The sequence below is a fragment of the Podarcis vaucheri genome, assembly GCF_965113315.1.
Source record: "Podarcis vaucheri genome assembly, chromosome: 4".
NCBI lineage: Eukaryota > Metazoa > Chordata > Lepidosauria > Squamata > Lacertidae > Podarcis > Podarcis vaucheri.
Genome location: NC_138762.1, coordinates 47,933,878 through 47,953,371, shown reverse-complemented (window position 1 = coordinate 47,953,371; position 19,494 = coordinate 47,933,878). Strand labels below are relative to the sequence as shown.

General features: G+C 39.6%; 1 protein-coding gene and 1 long non-coding RNA gene across 3 annotated transcripts in view; one reads left to right on the top strand and one right to left on the bottom strand.

The window, feature by feature from the left end:
• LOC309531354 (uncharacterized protein) overlaps nt 1-19,494 on the bottom strand; it is a 271,658-nt gene that overhangs the window by 189,606 nt on the left and 62,558 nt on the right. Inside the window, exons 4-5 of the mRNA XM_082220828.1 lie at nt 3,076-3,159; nt 2,762-2,830 (exon numbers count right to left, since the gene is read on the bottom strand). Of these exons, the coding sequence (XP_082076954.1) occupies nt 2,762-2,830; nt 3,076-3,159 (153 nt within the window). The remainder of the gene's footprint in view (nt 1-2,761; nt 2,831-3,075; nt 3,160-19,494) is intronic.
• LOC309531382 overlaps nt 1-19,494 on the top strand; it is a 38,289-nt gene that overhangs the window by 16,272 nt on the left and 2,523 nt on the right. The window lies entirely within an intron of this gene.

Genomic DNA, 19,494 nt, shown 5'->3' with positions numbered 1-19,494 from the left:
GTGCAGGCACCAGACCAACCTCCCTAGAGAAGGCATTCCACAAGCAGGGAGCCACTGCAGAAAAGACCCCATTCTTGTGTTGCCACCCTTGACAACTTCTCAGTCACGTTGTGAATCTTTGCACCAAGAAGACAGCACACCTTCTGGGACATCCTGTTACCTCTACACACTTCTGCCTCTGTCCTCCTCAGTAGGAAATTCAGAAGTCTGGGTGAAGACATGATGCCCCCAGTGCTAGACTTCTTATCAGTTATTTGGGAGGCTTAATAAGGAATCCTAGTGATTCACACACAGCTGGGGGGGGGAGCATGTAATAAAAGAGTTCTGTTCATTTTCTTCCCCTCACTTCGTATAATATTCATCACCTTCGATCACACAGAACATTCAAAAACTTTTTTTAAAAAACACACACCTTGCAATGTGCATCTCATGTTTTATTTATAGTCTATTTTTCTTCAAAGCTGTCCTCTTTTCCAGTGAAGACTGCTCAATTATAACAGTTTAGATATTATTATTATTTTTTTTAAAAAAGTTCCATTTGCCTTCACTTATCCTTTGGCACTGTTATTTGGGAGAGGGGGAGCAATTATTTTTTAATACAGTTTGTCAGGTGGCTTTTGTATTGTTTTTGCCACTTGATACCAAGTACTTTATTTATTTTATTTTATTTTAAATCTAAATAAAACTTATAACAGGAGTTTGATTTTTACAGCGCCCCTTTTTTGCTACATAGCCACATATGTAGCCACATAGCTGGGACCCCTAATCCAAACTGAATAAGAGGTTTAAAACTGAAGTGATACTTTACTGGCTTACTTCACTGACAGTATGTTTAGAAATTGCAACAATTGCTTTAGTGAGAATAATTTATTGTAATTGGAAGGCATGGGGTTTGCTTATGTCTGGAATAATGCTACTGAGCATGAGTCATCTACACTTCAGAAGAATGCAAAGAGGTAAAAATCAAATTTTGTTTGACACCTGGATAAGTGCCTTAAGGCTATAAAACTGATGGCCTTTGATTGGAATGGCATCAGTAAAAACTGTTGCCGACTGCGCTGGGAAGAACAGGTTGAATATGACTATCTGAGATATTCCTAGAATATGGAAGGAATAAATAGATGTCAAAGCGCTTGACAGGTGCTTCAAAGAGATAACTGTAATTATTTCAGTCTCAAGGACACTTAACATAACAGGAAGCATTTTGGTCAATCTGTTAACACTGACAATTTATAAAGTAGTTTTCATTTTTCTTAGAGAACTCAGTGCTAAAAAACCACATAGAAATCAGGTGGCCAAGCTTCAGGCTGCTTTAAAATATTTAATTTTGAGCTGCGCAGTTTAGGACTTTGGATTTGTACAGACCGGGGGGTGACGGGGGCTGTACTCCAGAAGAAGCCAGCACATTTTTTGCCTTAAACATTACATTCCCTTGTGCATGCATGTGAGATACAGTATATCAATAGCTGTGCAAATACTACAGACAACAGTACATGGCTTATCACTTCTAAGCTACACTCTTCTGCTCTGATATGAGCAACTAGCTTTCCACTGAAGCTGTATCTACATGATGAGAATAATTAGCTCTTTTAGTCCACCTTTCCCCCTGCCACTCTCTGCATCAGAAGCAGCTGATGCAATGAGTCTGAATCACTCTCCCAGTAATGGTGACACTCAGCTTACAAGGACCGTGCAGGGTGGTACAAGGCAGTGATGAGATTGGGACTGGAAGCCACTGTTAGAAGGCAAGGTCACAGGGTCACCTCACCATGCCAGCTGCTCCTGCCTCTGGGTTTGGGCTTGGTATTGTTCTGAAACAGTGGTACTCAAGTTTTTGTTATACACAAGTATAAAAACGGTTAAGAATTGGAAAACTTAGAGGTGTCTAGACTTAACCCCCCTTGCATGACGCTATAATCATCAGGATCATATTTGATCCACCAGGCCTATGAATCCAGCTCTCTGGGAGCCATAGCCCTCTTACTGACTAACTGTTCTCTCATTGTCCAGGCAGGTAAAGCAGAATGCTCTGCTTTGCCACTGGCCACCTCCAATTTTTAAAAGTCTTCCAACTCAATCTTAATCAGAGTTCGCCATTCAGACAATACCAGCCGAAAGACTTGTGTGTTCAATTTCCTGCCACACATAGAGAGAAATATCTGTGTCCTGTCTACCTCCCTGCTTCATGTTTTCCTTTGCTTATGCTAAATCTTTGTTTAGTTGCAGATGTCCTTACCTTAGTGGTTGCTCACAAGCCCTCCTTTTTGTGGCTTCTCTGAAGTCTTAGTGGCAGTAGGCCAACATCACCAGTGAAATGGACACCTTGCACAAATAAGAATGGGAGTCAAGTATTACAGGATGTGCTTCGGATGTCTAGGTGAAAACATGTGGCTTTCCCTACGCTGCTCGGAGTGCAGGAAAATGCAGCAGATTCATTTTGAAACATTGAAATTAGACAATAAAGACTCTTGAAAAATGTACATCTGGGGAACTGTTTTCAGCATCTCATATTCACTGAGCAGCATACAGGGCATTTTCATGGTTCTATTTTCATGTTATTCCTAATTGCTTATTTTCTACTAATGTACTTCTTTCATTTCATGTTTTTTTTAATGCATTCATGTCGTCACAAAGAAAGGCTTCCCAGCTTGTTTTGTAACTCAGTTTCTTTAAAAGTGTCCAGAGAAGACCCAGTTAAGCAAGGGTCTTCCCCTCAACATACATTTATTTATCTCTTTTAAAGTATTTATATACCACTTACCATGTTCAAAAACCACAGACTCAATGGTGGCAGCTGTTGAGAAATAAGCTCTTCCAGTAGGCCAAACTGCTGGGCAGGATTAGAGAAGGGCTTTATTCTCATGAAAGGCAACAGGGAGTTCAAAAGCAATAAAAATGGTTCTTAAAAACCTTCACAGAGCCCTAGTTCCTATGTGCTTAGATCTTGGAATGGGAGGAAATCTTCATACTTCCTACCATTACTGAGCAGGATTGTGAACTTCAAGGGCTCTCATCCTAGCTTCCCATAAATTCCGTTTTCTACTGAAGTCTCACAGCATCAGTGTATTTTCTTACCTTATCACAGATGTTTTTCCTGTGGGAAGGTGGGGAGGGGACAAGTTCCTCAGGTGCCATCTGTGGGTTCTGTTTTGCTGACTCCTGCTCATGGAAACAATAGAATGTAAGAAGATTCATTACATGACATGACATTACATAGTGTGATTCATAATAATGTTATCTAATCAGATGTAGTAAGATTCATGAACTTTAACTAATCAGATAATGAGTAGTTTACCAAAAAATAATTTATTTATTTAAATAATTTACTATATATACTGCCCTTTGTACAAGCCACAGGCTGTTTACAATGAGGTCAGATGAGATAAAAAGAATACATAAGATCCACAAACAACACAGACCTTAAAATGCACAACTTATAATAACTCACTTAATAGTAGTTTACTAATACCTGCTATTTAACTATCTACACATTGATTGGTTTTTTATTTAAGACGTGGCAAAATATTTGGGTTACAATGGCTTATAGCCTATGTATTAATGTTTATATGCAAACAACATTGTATAGTGTTGAATTCATAGTAGTTATTGGAGAACTTAAAAAAACAACCTTGAACTTGCAATGCTTTCTCTTTTTGGCTTTCTGGGACAAAGAAGAACTGTCCAGCAGTATATAGGAAATGGATGTAAGCTCTTGTCTTCATTTGAATGAATAAATCAAATAAATTATACAACCAAAAGGTTAACCAAATTATTTAAACATATGAGTGAAATCATTTGGGACCAATAAACCTATCTCAGCGATTAAACAAAAAATTAGAAAGTTTTTCCGAAGGTTATGTTGAGGTTTTTTATTTTGAATGTTTAATCCAAATAGGAAGAGATGGAAGCATCTCTTGTGTGTTGTACGTTTTCATATTATATTATCTAAAAGAGGTGAAAACCTTTGCAAGTTAAGCATATTGCAGCTCCAAACATTAGACCACTGGCATTGGCACTACACTGTGTAATAAATGTTACTATGCAGCAAAATGCAGGTATGTAGCTGTAGGACAATCATGGCACATCGCCATTTGAAAAGCATAAAGCATAAAATTCCAGAACCTTTTAGACAATCAATTGTCTTGATTCAAAGGTAATAGTGTACTACAATACTTAGATTATACATGATAGATTTTGGAGCGGGGGGCAGCCTTACTGTAGGGCAGGGTTGGAAATGTGGCTCTCTAGTCTCTCTGTTGAGACTTGCAGACTCTTCATATGCCTCCCTCAGTCACTGGTCCTGCTCTTTGCCTTCTTCCTGCATTTTTACATTTGCGTGAACTCTGATCATGGTTCTTGCTTGCTAGAATGGAGGGTGGGGTGTGTGTGAGAAAGATACTTTTGTAAAGCAGGACTGTAGCCTTCTGTAAGAGTCACACCATGCCACATGCCACCATGTTACCTTCTCCCCTCTTGAACAGACAGGCAGCTTGGCTTTAACTTGCCATGCTCCTTTGTTTCCCATATTCAGTCTTTGCCAAGTTGTGTCCCTTCTCCCTTCACAACATTGCAAGACATTGGAATACAGCCCTTTCCCATCTTCCCCCTTGACAAACACCCATGACCTCTTTTGTGTACGCCACTCTCTGGTCTTTTGTTATCTTACTTTGGTCCCCTCGCATCTCTCCAGCACTCTGCTGTGAACATCATTTTTGCTCATCTTCTTCCTCTGTTCATATGACCCCCTGCCTTAAAGCCCTATCCTGACTTCCTGTCTGTTCCTGGATTCAACACATGCTCTTCATCTCAAAGACCTCCAGGCCTTATCTCTCCACTCTTTTATCCTAATACATCCCTGCCTGTGAACTTTGCTTTACCATCCTTCCCTGTCCAAAGCTATCCTGCCACATTTTCTCCCTTTGCTGCAAATCACTTACTTCAATCACTCATGAAAACCCACCTTTTCCATAAAGCAGAACCCATAACTCCCACGCCCTATTAGAAACTGAATGCATAACTAAATCTAAGCACATCCCATTAAAACCTGCACTTTGCTCTTTTATTTAGTATCCTACCTCCGCTTCCTGTTTGCCTTGTGTTGAAGTTTAGCTTGTAAGTACTTCAGGATATGGAACTGTTCTCTTGTATTCTGTCGAACACTGAGCACACTCTCTGATGGTGCCACACAAATAAATGAATAGATCAATAGGACAACATCAAGCTGTACTTCCAGCCACACTACAATACTTTTTCCTTGTGGTCTTGGACATAAATTACAAAGTAATATTCTGGTTCTCTGCCACAAAATTATAGGCCTAAAAAATCACTAAAATTCAAGACCCAGTAAATGAAACAATTCTTTCTTTTCATCCCTGAGGACCACAATGTTATTACAACAAAAAGGAAACAGAGATTTAGGACATATTGGTTCTATGCCTAATCTTCAAAAACTATTTATGTATTTTATAAAAAAGCAAATCACCTAAGGGTTGTCTCTCTTTGAAACATAGTTGCTAAATTTAGTCAGTGGGAAAATATGCTTGCAATATTCCTATTCTATATAACCTAGAAATATCAGATTATTTTCATTTTTTATTGTCTAGATTCATATTCTACAAGCCATGGTTTGGATTTAGTGTAACCTTTGTAGTTATATTTCATTTTAAAAAGAAAAAAAAGAAAAGGAGGTGTTTCTCAGGGCTTGATACACAGACCACTTACTGTAGTCCCTTCTATGCATCACTAACCGCCTGTTCCTGTGAGGCTTGTTTAAGCTGCAGTTTCACAAATGGGTTTTTTCAGTTTTTCCTACTACAGCTAAAGCCACATTATAATCATAGAACTTGGTTTAAAAAAAAATCACCCATAAAAATCACTGAAAATACTTCACTTTCCCCAAACTTGGGGAAAATATCATTCCCCTACCCACAATTCCACTTGTATGGTACAGCAGAGCGAGTGTTCTTCTTTTTTCTAGATAGTCATTATAATCTTTACTCTTAAGATATTAGAGAATTAGAGAAATGAGAATTAAATTCTGTGTCTTGTATTTATTCACATAGCTGGTAAAGAGCAGTCATTGGAGACGCAAGCTTCTTGTAATAGCTTCTGGCATTTTTCAGCTTTTATATGTGAGAGGGATTTTTCAATTTCCAGTCTTTGGCCTTTCTGATGAAACTGCTCACTAGGGTGCTTACTGTAGCAATTCTGTATTGTCTTTGTTTAATACAGACACCTGTCCCTTAGGAACCAAGTGGATTTCAATTGCTTATTATATACAGCCCACTGAGCAGACATCCAGTGGTGATTTTTGCTCAGCACTGGTTTCAACTTTTTTTAAAAAAATGGTAACTATATTTTTAAGAAGCAGTACCCTCCAGACCTGATTGACAATGCTATAACAGGCCAAATCTTGAGGGTATTCACAATTGAATATAGTATCTTGCTGATGACTATGGATTTCTGATCCCAAATTCCCACATACAATAATAACATATCTATATATAGACACGTCCAACAAACTTCTAACCATTTTCCTCAGCTGAGAGAAAATAATTATTTTCCCAGTTCTGATATATTAAAAAAAATCTACAAAGTACCGGTACTCCTTAAATGAAGGTGAGACTCAGCCTATGCAATATCTTTACAACCATCTCACCAAAACAGGGAATCTCTTCCATCTACTCTTCTTCTACATTGCTTTAAGAATATAGTCCTTATCTACCTTACGGGTAACACTTTAACTTCATTAAGGCTTAATAGGCGCCTACAATACATTGCAGGTGTGGTTTTCAAAATATTTTGACTTTCAGTAGTGTTCATCACATCAATTATGTAGGGACATAGAAGAGCCGTCTTACCTGGTTGAAAGTTACTCATATATTAGATAAGGGAGTTGCTCATCTATTAGTTCACTGCATTTCTATGAATCTTTCTTTCTCCTTTCCCCACTACTGAGTAGGAGTCTTTATCCCACTCATTGTTATCAAAGTAGACCAATCCAAATTAGACCATAGCATAAATTACCTCACAGGATTGCTGCAAGACTAAAAATGTCAGCTAAGAAGATCAGGAAGAAGGAACTAGACAAAATAGCGGTCAACCGCAAAGGGGATTCGGATATTTAATTTGGCACATCTTACCTGGAAATCTTCTGCTATTCTATTCTATTTAATGCAACAAATAATTTTAGTAGCCGTGACCGTGGTTTTACTGTATACTTGTGCCCGATGATTTCATGGTTATTCCCCCCCCCCCGTTTGTTGTTGTTGTTTTTTGTTTGTTTTTTGTTCTCCTTCTGAACGATGCCATGGCCTATGGCTAGTGCAATAAAAAGTTTAATTGGAATTGGAATTGGACTAAAAATGTCTCTCTAGGCCTCCAAGAATGATCAGGATCTGTTGGCCTCCGTCTATCTTGGGAGACAATGGAAGGGTGCACCTTCAGAGGTAAAGTAATGCAGAGCTGTTCTGCCAACAGTGCCTGAAACCAGCTCCCCATAAAGCATGCCCTTGGGGATCTGTCACCTTCCATTCTGTGTGCATGACCAAGCCAAGGTAGACATCACTGAGGCAGAATTGCAAACATGCTGCGGATGTGGGTTTGGGAGAGCACATCTTTATTTGAGATGCTGTCCTGCTATGCCCAGAATCTTTCTGTGGTACAGAACATATGAAATACATTGAGGTGTCACTCCAGGTGGGTGTAAGTTGCCCACAACTCACTTCCATAAAGCAGCATGCTCAACACACAAGCCTGGAAGACCTTCATCTTGGTATTGGTTGTTAGCATCACATTCTCCCATACCCTTTTGGAGAGGCGAGCCATTGCCATAGCTGCCTTGCCAATACACTTGTCCAGCTGAGCGTTGATGGAAAAGTTGCTGGTTATGGTGGAGCCCAGGTAGACAAAATAGCTTACCACCTTAAGCATGTGGTCACCAATGCCAATTCAGAGAGTGCTGGCGAATTCCTGAGTCTAGATGTTGGTCTTTTGGGACAATACAACAACAGATCCAGAAGGAAGAATGGTCCACGTTTTCTGTTTTACTACTGTGGGTGAACAGGAGAGATTTGATTTTTTTTATTTTTTTTTAATTGCTCAGGTTTGGGAGCCAAGTGCCATTTGGAAAAACAGGGCAGATGCAGGTCTGCTCTGAGCACAGCCATAATGGGCAAAAGGTTGCACAGTGGAGGAGCAACTGTAGGGAATGGAGTAGAACGGTCAGTTTGCCTCACATCAGTTTCCTCTATCTGACCCTTCCTAGCATGCTGTAAGAGGAGCCCAAAGTCCCATTGGGAACTTTGGTGCCTAAATGAGTCCTTTGGTGTAAACATGCCATTTTAAAATGGAATCTATAGCTAGAAATGGTTTAAGAATTGCATCACAATATAAAGAACAGTAGGATTTAAGCAAACAGGATCGTATCCACAAAAAGGAACAGGGTAGCCAATAACTGATGTTCTCCCCCCCCCCCATTCCTTTCTATAATTTAAATTTGGTCTAAATGACAAATCAATTAAACTTTCATATTTGCATTAAAGGTTCATGGAGCAGCCAGTCTGAATTACTTTTAAAGCTGCATAGAGGGCTCCCTTACATACATAAAATGAAAGCATATGGAGAAGAATTGATCTCAGGGAAAGGAGATTCCCATATGGTATAAAAGCAAGGAATTTCTTAATAGATTGAAATATGGATCATCTTTTAAAACAAATCCAAATTGCAGATGGTGAAGCTCAGACTGAAATGGAAAAGATTCCTTGTTATACCAGTGGAGCAAAGCATATGTTCCATATAAATGCTATAAATAGTAGCAACTGGATAATCCTGTGGGACGTGCCTGCATAAAGAAAGCAGCAATAGCAATAGCCAATATATATATGCGCATTTTCCCCCTCCTCCCCCTGCCTATATCCATCTAGTGGCAGCACATTTTTCTGCTTATGATATGTGCTAAAATCCAATGTTTGGTTCAAAATAAAGCTAATTTGCATTGGCATAGAGACTTAACTCACTGGTGTATTATTACTGTGTAAGCAGGTGTAGAAGCAACTGCAAATAAATGCTTGCTGATGGAATCCCAGCAGGGTTTCTGATGAGTTTTCATTTTGTTGAACCTTACCAAGGAAATTACTGCGTAAAAAGCTTTGCTATTAGTTCTTTGCCTGAAAAAATCATTTAGCTACACCTGGCCAGATTCATGGCAATTATACTAACTATGCATAGAGGCCATACCAAAAAACTCATCCACCTTTTTAAGCCATGGCCTGAAATCTGTCAGTGTAACAGTAGAAAATGACACAACTAAGCTATGAATAATAAAAAAGCAAATGCACATAAAAGGGGGAGGGGAATGGAATTTAAACTAGAATCTATGTAGCTAGAACTATAATGTAATGGCCAATATTTAAAGTGTGAATTGTCTACAATTGTTTATTTATTTATTTCAAATAATGTGTAGTGCTTAATCTTTTGTAATGGTTTAAAATGGCTAAAAGTATATGTAAATAGAAATGCTATGATAAAATGTCTCATTAATAGCAGAAAAATGTAGGTGTGCAACACACACCTGGCACTATAATCCAAATGCACAAGTTAGCTTTGAGCGATCTTAGTGAAAGAGATTCAAAATGGGTACTAAAATTGTTTAGAAAATGAATCTGTCTCGTGGTAAAAAGATCCAGGGGTAATAAATCAGAACTATTATTTTGATTTCCTTTGTAGTGATGACAATGGCAATGCAATCCGTTAGCACAAAGAAAACATAAACAACAGGAGTATTCAGACTGTACTGATTTTGAATGCAAGTGTTTATCTTGACAAAAATATCCCTAAGCATAGAAGATATACTTAAAAAAGAGCGTTTATGAATTTTCCTTTACTCCATATGAGTTTGCCTTTAGAAGATCCATCCTTCTTGCTCTGATCTGCAAAGTTTTCACACCTGTTTTCATGGATTTCTACACGATCCTATGCATGTTTACTTGGAAGTAAATCCTACTAAATCCAATGGGGCTCATTGCCATGTAAGTGCACATGGGCTCTTAAGATATCAAAGCTGCATTTTTAACTGAAGATAGAGTAATCAAAATGTAGGTATCATGCACCCTTTAGTCACATGACTGCTTAGAATGTGACAGCTGCCACACGCTGCAAAGATTCTAATCTTTATAGTGTTGGCATGATTTATGTACGGCACCACATCAGGCGATATTCATCTAGAAACACAACAAAATTGCAAAGTATGTATCTGGGTGACCCCCATGCATTTATAAAGCAATGGTTTCTTCCTTCTTCCTTCCTAATATAAAAATAGCAAATACATTACAGTGGTATCTTGGGTTACCAACACCTTGGGTTACAAACACTTTGGATTATTGACTCCGCTAGCCCGGAAGTAGTACCCCGGGTATGGCTTAATTTCTAAATAAGAGCTATGGAGTCATCTTGTCTGAAAATCATACTTGGGCACTCTTACAAGGAGGCTTTTTCCCTGTCCATAGATACTAATTGATTTGTTTTTTTAAAAGGAGATAATGGCACTCTGCACATATGGAATGGCATGCTACTCTAAATAAGTGATGTTCATTCTGGTGAAAACTGTAAGGTTAAAAATGGCAGCCCTGCCAAGCAAAAATGTGGCCGGCCACCACTGCTTTCAACCCACTTTCATTCTAAAAGGCAGTGGAATGCTGAATTCTTAAAAAACAATATAAACATTGCACCAGTCCCTAACTCAGCAGCAGAGGTGGTAGCAATTTACATACATTTGATTGAAAGCAAATGTCTCTGAATAAGGCAAATGTGTATTAATAGGAACACCCCACAGAAAATGTTATTTCTGTTTTGAACCTAGATCAGGTATATGAGTTTAATTGATAGATCCAGACAATAATATGGAATTCAGTCTTTTATGCTAATGACCAATTAAGTTAATGGGGTTACTTAACAGCTACTTTGGTGCAAATGATTTGAATATTCAATGATGATAGTGGGAATAGCTCCCTAGAGAGCAAATATGAATACTAAGAGCACACTTCTATCCATAGGTTATATTCTGTCTATAGGTTATACCTTATGATCAGCGTAGAACCATTGCTAAATTTCCCTTCAGAATAAAATAGATAACTTATGTCCGTGGTAATCTACCAGCAGTGGAATTACTTATCTACCACTGGAGAACTGCCAGTGTAATAGGACAAATCCAAGCAGAGCTGGGGTGTGGCAGGTGAGGAATATGTTTTAATCAGAATCTTATCTGCATTCAGGGCCCTGACCTGCCCCTGATAATGGAATAGTGTTGTGCTTACAAAAGAGGTAGTCTAAGTAAAAAAAATAAATTAATGCGATCCAAGTATAAACAGCACCAGAACACTGCATAGCCTACTTCCTTACATTTCTCTGTCCCCTTGTCTCTTCCTGGCAATATGTATTGTTGTGGGAAGGGCACGAACTGTTGGGAATCTGAAGTGACATTCCCACATGGCAGAAGTTGTCCCCAGTTCCAGTCAGCACCCAAAGGCACCTTAAGGTCCAAAATAATTTACTACTGCAGAAGATAAGGCTTCTGTAACACAGTACTGGATGTTGATATATATATACAGATAGAGATATATCCGTACAAAGTATTTCTGTTGCTCCAGCAATTCAAGACGTAACACAGATTCTGACTCACTTCTCAAGACTCACTGGCTGACTAATGAGCTGACGTTCCTTAATCACTTATATCAGGCATAGGCAAACTTGGCCCTCCAGATGTTTTGGGACTACAACTCCCATCATGCCTAGCTAACAAGACCAGTGATGGGAGTTGTAGTCCTAAAACATATGGAGGGCCGGGTTTGCCTATGCCTGACTTAGATAGATGGCACTGGGCAGTTGCCATAGTAACTGGGTTCACTGACCTTGCACCTGTTGGCTTATCTCATACATGGGGTGATTTGTACTAATGAAGGAAATTAACCCCTTCCTCTGTGTCCAATTCCTCCAACATGAACTGAGTTCTGTGAAGTCATTGTGGCATTCCTGCCATTGGCAAGGATACATTGTCTGGTAGTGTTGTTGTGTTATCTTTTGTTCCTAACCACTATTTTGCTTTGCTACTAAGAACACACAAGATCATGCTTATGTGATGTTAAGTGTTCATTCTGGTACAGTTTTTGCTGACTTCATAAATCATAGGATTGGTATCCACAAAACCTTCTATATCCTTCTGTATTATCTGAATTTACATTACTATGAGATTCCGAAATACTGAGCACTTTACATCAACTTACATGTATTAGAAACAGAATTGTGCCCATTATCAAGCATAAAAAGACCCTTAATGTTCATATATCCTTTCCAAGCAACATCTTCATTTAGGGGAGATAGGATATGATTTATTTATGAAGAGAGTTTAAAAATGCTTCTATTTAATTTCTTGCCTATATCACGGACTTGCTCCAAATCCCTCTTCTTCAAACTAAAACTCATTTTTATTCTCTCTTGCTGTAATTAGGAAGACAAGGTATATTTTAGACCTTAGAGTATTGTTTTAATTTTCCCACACAGTATTTAAACCACTTACACTGACACCTTTCAGAGTCTATTTCTCTTATTTAAAAGTCCCCTGTGGTTGTTCCTTGTCTCTCAAGTGAGCATTATCTTAGATTTACTACTATCTGTGTAACACCAGAGAAAAGGAAGATGCAGCCATACTCTGTCAGTGCCAAAACAATGGCTGCCATTGTTCTTGGTCTTCCTGCGTGGGTTATTGCTGTTGTATACAGCTAAGTTAAAAATGTGCAAAGAAATAAAATTAGAGTTCTGCATTAGTCCACCTGCAATGCCCAAAACCTTAGCTGAGTTTCCTGAGTTTCTCCAAATATGCAAATCCCAAGCTGGAAGGCTAACACCTATCAAACTGGTTCCCACTGTGTAGCTTTGAACAATTTTAAATATTCCTGTCATGTTGAATTTCACATAACACTGCCACTACTCATGAAATACATTTAGACATTTCTGAGCTGAATGTAATAGATGTGATGATGTGAAATTAGGAACTGTTTGGAACACTTGCTGCCTAGAATAACTGTTCTTGGTGATACTGGATCAGAAATATACAAATTAAATAAATTTCTCTGTGTGACTGCCTGGCTCACGCAGATCATGGTAAAGGACATAAAACATTATTTTCACCAAGATAATATTTTTTCTGATGAACTATCCTGTTAGAAAAGTTGCTTGGCCTGAAAATAATCTTTGTCTGTCTCTTTTTAAAATAGCTCTATTTTGCCTGTGTGGCTGTCTGCAACAAGTAATATCCCATCCACGCACTGCAATTTGCTTCTTAAATGGAAGTTGTTTGCTTTATTTATTTACAACCTCCATAAAAGACACTTAAAGGAAAGCATTTTTGCATTAAGTCATTTTCCGCCTCCAACAATATTACTTTCTTACCCATCAACATCTGGAGGACATATATCTAATAATATCCATGCTGTTTCCCCCCCAAATAGTTTATTTACATAAATTCTCAAATTACAAAGTATTCCTTAACTCATGCATTAATCTTGTCAAATATCGTGTTTCATATGCCATATTAGTATGATGCTAGGAACATCCACAGTTATCTCAGAAACCATTTCCATGCTTTGAAGAACCAACAAGGCAATGTGTTGATCCAAATGTACTACTGCATGTATTAAGGGCCTTCTATGTATTAAGGGCCTCTTCTGATGCTGGAAGGGGCATGAATCTACTAGAGGATTCTGCAAACGGAAGTCAGGGGCATGATTTTCACCACCACCACCCCACCTTACTCAGCTTTGCCCCATTATTTTTCAACCCTGCGGAGCAAATTTTTGAGGGACTCGGGGGAGCTTAGACTTCAGAGCACGCCACTCACAGAACTCTGGATCCACCCCAATGTATGCAAATCCTTCTGCTGTGGTCCAAACGTGATTTCCAGTGCTATTGGTCCTCTGACCACAGACAAGCTGCAACAGTCAGCTCAGAAGCAACACAGAATAGTAGTACAGTTTGTTTCTCAAACTGGTGTGGGAATTCCCTGAGGGCAGGGGAAGGATCATAGCTCAACAGAAGAACATCTACTTTGCATGCAAAAGGTCCCAAATTAAATCCTCATCTTCTCCAAGTAGGGGTGGAAGTTTCCCCGTCTGAAACCCTGTTGAGTTGCTGTCGGTCAGTGTAGACAATACTGAGCTAGATGGATGACCTGACTCAGGAGAAAACAGCCTCCTATGTTCCTAAAAAAAGCTATGCATATATTTTTAGTGATAGAAAGGGAAATTTGGTTTCCCCAACATGTAGGTTTTGGCTCTATTGGCTTTGTTGCAGGTCAAGTTATCTCATGCTATAAATGAGATGGCTTGGATAGACAGCACAGGACAGGGAAATAATGGAGTATTTATTATCATTTTGAAGTACAAATACAACATAGGACTGCTAAGGCATATAGCCAAATTGAGTCTCAGATTAAAAGACCCAGAAAACAAACAACATTCATCACACTGCAGGGAAGATGTGGCCTTTCAAAAGGCATGCATTATGGGTATAATCCAGCCAAAGTTGAGCACATAGCCAAATGGGCTTTGGTCTTCTTTACAATCCATTAAGATGATTCAGTGGATTGGTTTTTTGCTTGAACTCATATCCCGAATGGTTACCATTATTGGAGATGAGAAAATTTTCGTCAGAGCGCATTGACTAAGTAACTCAATACAGCTTTTTTCCTCCTGCAGTACTCGTGTGAGCTCAGGTACATGGGTATCCCAGACTGAATTTAAGGCAGGTGACCTGTGGTGCCAGGCTTTTGGAGGTGCCTGTCAACTATTCACTGAAGAAATGAAGTGAAGACTGAAAAACAATTCATCTTTACTTGTAATGCTGTCAACACTGACCAGTAAAGCTGCAAGGCCAGTCTTGCATTAATATAATAATGACAATGAAAATCTGTAACATCACTGCCCATTCAACAAACTGCATGTATGTATCAAATCCATATGTGAAATTTACAGGGCAGAGATAAAAAATGCATACAACATGAAAAGTGGTACAAATACACTAAAAATAAGATTCAGGTAATAAATAATATAGGCTTTCAAAGTTGAGCAAGTGGAACATGGTGCCAGAGATACTGCCCTCCAAGGGCACCATTTGAGCTAGGGCCACTGTTGTGTTTTCTAGAATAACTGTTCTCCTAACACCTCTTGCAATGCAGTTCTTTGCTTGAAGTATATTGTGACATCCGTTGCATAGATTAGGAGGCTGCTGCTCTTAGCTTTGATTAAGTGGTTGCCTAACATAGCTATTTGGTAATTTTGACCATTATAATTATGTGATACAAGCCACATAACAAAAGAATTGCACAACCACCCAACCACCTCAACACAAGAGCTGGACATACCATATTTTTAATTTGTCCTGTTCTTCTCCTAGGCACAACTGCAAAGCACACATGAAATTGCAATTTTATTTGCACACCTTTGTCTTCCAAGCCTCATGGGCCACCCCATATTTAACATGTTACAATATACTGTCTACTTCAAATATTAACATATCAGTACTCATGTGGCCCTCAGTAGATTGCAAAAACTAAAAATGTGGTAATCATCAAAGTGCCATGCAAAGCCATAATGTATACCATATGTTGATCCTGTATCAGCCCAGTACATAGGCTCCCCAAGCAAAATGTTAGATGTAAAATGTTCCAGAATATAATTTGCAACAACACAAATTACAAGAGGCAATTTTCACTGAAATTATTATTTTAAAAGAAATAAAAAAGAGCAGCGTGCTGCAGTTTTCCTTGACCAATCAATTCTTATTTCAAAAGGTTTTAACAAATATTTAAAATGTATGAAGGAAAACATATGGAGGAGCTTTCTGCATGAAAATGCCTCCCCCAAACTTTCTGAAGTGAATGAAACCAAACATTCATCTCAGATTCATCAAGATAAATAATAATGTAACTATAGGAAGAAACATATTTGTGAAATCTAAAATTTTGCCTTAGGTACTCCTTCAGATGCAAGATGTTGGAATCTAATACCTTCATCTGCTTGGAAGTCCACTTTAAGTTGATAGGAAAAGACAGATATGAGGATAAATAAAAGCTTTGCAGTCTACTGAGTTTCTTAGAACTATTCTTATTGATCCAGTATTTAATGCCTAATTTTTAAAGTCTCTCCAAAGGCAAGAGGCAAAGCTTCAGTGCAAAGGATATTTATAAAGGGTTGAAGGAAGGGGTAGAGCCAGAATTTGGGAACATAACAGACATTTTGTAGCCTAAAGTCTTCTATAACAATCACATTTAATGATTCTTCACAGGGTTATGTGGATATTATGGGGCTGTTTTATGAGACACAGCTGAGGTTTCCCCCCTAAAAGATTCTCATATTACTTGGAGATGAAGACCACATGTGTATAGCTTTCCCCACCTTTTAAAACACAAAGAAGTATAAACTCATAATAGGGCCTAGTGATGTTGTATGGTTGCCAACAGGTTGTTAATCAATGAAGAGTGGGCTAGAAATAAATAACAACAACAACCACAACCATCCTTGGGAAACAAACAAAGCAGAGTCCAGCAGTTAGAGGGGGGCGCCCAGTAGTATAGAGGCCCACAAAAAATGAAATACAAAATACTGGAGATCTGGGTAATTAAAAAAAATATTAATGCTATATTTTCTGTTTCTGTATGGTAAGTAAAATACTTTCAATAGTAGTGTTTTGAAATAATTTAATTCTATCCAATTACAGTGGTACCTCTGTTTCCAAACGTCTCCGCTTACAAACATTTTAGTTTCTGAATGCCGTCAACCTGGAAGTAAATGCTTCAGTTTTCGAAAACGCCTCAGAAGTCGATCATGCCACGCGGCTTCCATATTGAGTTTTCGGTTTTAAAATAGTTTCAGAACTCCAACCTGCTTCTGGAATGGATTACGTTCAAAAACCAAGGTGCGACTGTACACTGCTGCTAGATCGAGGATATGGGAAGTTAGAGTCGCTAGTGCCTTTGTCTGGATTATTAAACCATTCTCTCCAATAATTGACAGATGAAGACAGGAATATGCTTGTAACAAAGGCTGAACCAAAAAACTTTTAGCTCAAAAATTGGGAAGTGGACCTAAAATGGCAGGACTGAAGACTTGTGGGGTGTGGCAAGTGTAGCTGTAAAGTATATGGCAGTGGGGTGGGGCTGTTTGGCTGCAGTGGCAGCTTCTCCCTTATTTGTTGCCCTTTCCTTCCTCTTCCTGATGACTTCTCTGTAGTTAAGGGAGCAGGGAGCTCTTCAGCTGGAGTGTCACCTGCTTCAACTCCATCTGACCATATCAAACCATTATTTCCAAGCACAGTACTCATACCCTCCAAGTCACGTGACCCACGTGAGATCATGGAGCCTCAAAACACACATTTTGGTATGCTGCACAAGATTGTGGTGGGACGCGGGTGGCGCTGTGGGTAAAAGCCTCAGCGCCTAGGGCTTGCCGATTGAAAGGTCGGCGGTTCGAATCCCCGCGGCGGGGTGCGCTCCCGCTGCTCGGTCCCAGCGCCTGCCAACCTAGCAGTTCGAAAGCACCCCCGGGTGCAAGTAGATAAATAGGTGCCGCTTACCAGCGGGAAGGTAAACGGCGTTCCGTGTGCTGCGCTGGCTCGCCAGATGCAGCTTTGTCACGCTGGCCACGTGACCCGGAAGTGTCTCCGGACAGCGCTGGCCCCCGGCCTATAGATGTGAGATGGGCGCACAAACCCCAGAGTCTGTCAAGGGCAGGGGTACCTTTACAAGATTGTGGTACTAGAAAAAGCACTTGATCTCACACGATCATGGTGACCCAAATGGCTGCTGTGACCCTGCCGGGAAAAACGGAATGTCCCAGTTTTTCTGGGACACTTGTGGGGTATGCAGTACTAACCATTTTGCTGACATGGGGCAAGTGGGCAGCAAGACAGTCACATTGTCCCTCTTGTTGTAATTTGCTAAATGCTTGCTCTCTGCCAGCTGTCCCATTATAGTATGTGCATGCTCGGTAATGTTCTGGGGATGTGAAGAGATTTTGCCTGTGCTAGCTACAGAATTGTTCCAGAGGAATGAACTGGAATAGACTGGCAGATTTGCTATTAGTGTATAGATGAGTGAGGTTGTTGTTTTTTAGCTATAACTTCTGAGGATGTTTATACTTGCTGATAATTTGATGAAAGGTTCCTGCCATTCTATTCTCTCTCTTGGGGTTATACTTAATAAAAGTCTAGTGCAGTCTATACTGAAATAATACGCTGTCTCAAGTATTGTTGCTTTTGTTGGTTTTTCTACATAATACAGTGTTTTATGATGGAGAGTGGAGTATTTTATGAACAGAAAGATTTCCACTAGATTTATGTCCCATTTATATGAGGCCAATAGATTGCAATAGCACATGTAAGAACGCTGTAGAAAAAAAAACAAACTGTACTTATGTCAAGGAGATGGATTTCGGTTGTAAAGAATATGTGTAAGAATAAGATAAAGACATAATACCGTCTTAAGGCCTTTCCCTCTTGATGCAGTTATATATGTTACTGCACATATGCAGTGAGGTCCCTGGCCCTTTAAAAATGTCATATTATGCAAAGGCATCTGCCTTGGCTAAAATGCAGATGGAGAACAGAGGCACAATGGATAATAATGTAACACACACATAACACAATGGCAAACACTGCAGGACCTGCAGGTTAGGAGTAATTATTAAGCTCTCCTTAGGCGTTATCCAGATATAGAAAGAAACATATGAGGTGGGGAATGGCAGTGGCGTAGCGTGGGGGGTGCGGGGGGCCCGGCCGCACCGGGCGCAACATCTGGGGGTTAGGGTTAGGGGGCGCAAATCCACGGGTTAGGGGGCGCAAATTACTTGCCTTGCCCCGGGTGCTGACAACCCACGCTACGCCACTGGGGAATGGGGTGGCTGCCTTTGTGTTTTTATCACCTTCCCACATGTGGAAAGTGACTGTCTGCAGAGAGGAGCCTCCTGTATCAGTTGTGGCTCCCGCATGTGTTTTAGAACCTTGGAAAATCTGGGCTTCAAATTGTGAAGGTATTGTCCAGAAATACTAAAGTCTTCCTGCTACACCCAGTCATCTTTCATTAGTTCGAATGTAATGAGAATGGGGGTAGAGAGAGGTGGAGGTAGCATGCTTGCTTGCTCCCCCCCCCTTATTTACTTCTGCATTTGGGTGATGCCTGAAGAAGGTTTGCATGTCTCCTGTTTTCTTGGAGACAGAAGGAGACAGAAGAGTCATCAATGACCACAATGTTCATCACAGCATCAGCAACAACAAGGCTAAGCAGTTCCTGAGCACATATATGAGGATGGGTAGCAATTTCATGGAGGTTGTTGACTCTCTCCTTGACCCAGTCTGCCCCTGATTTGGTGGTGGTTGTTGCTGCTTTTTGTGGAACTGAGGTAGCAGGGGCTTAGCTACCTATGGGGCCATTAGAAAGATCTAACCCAC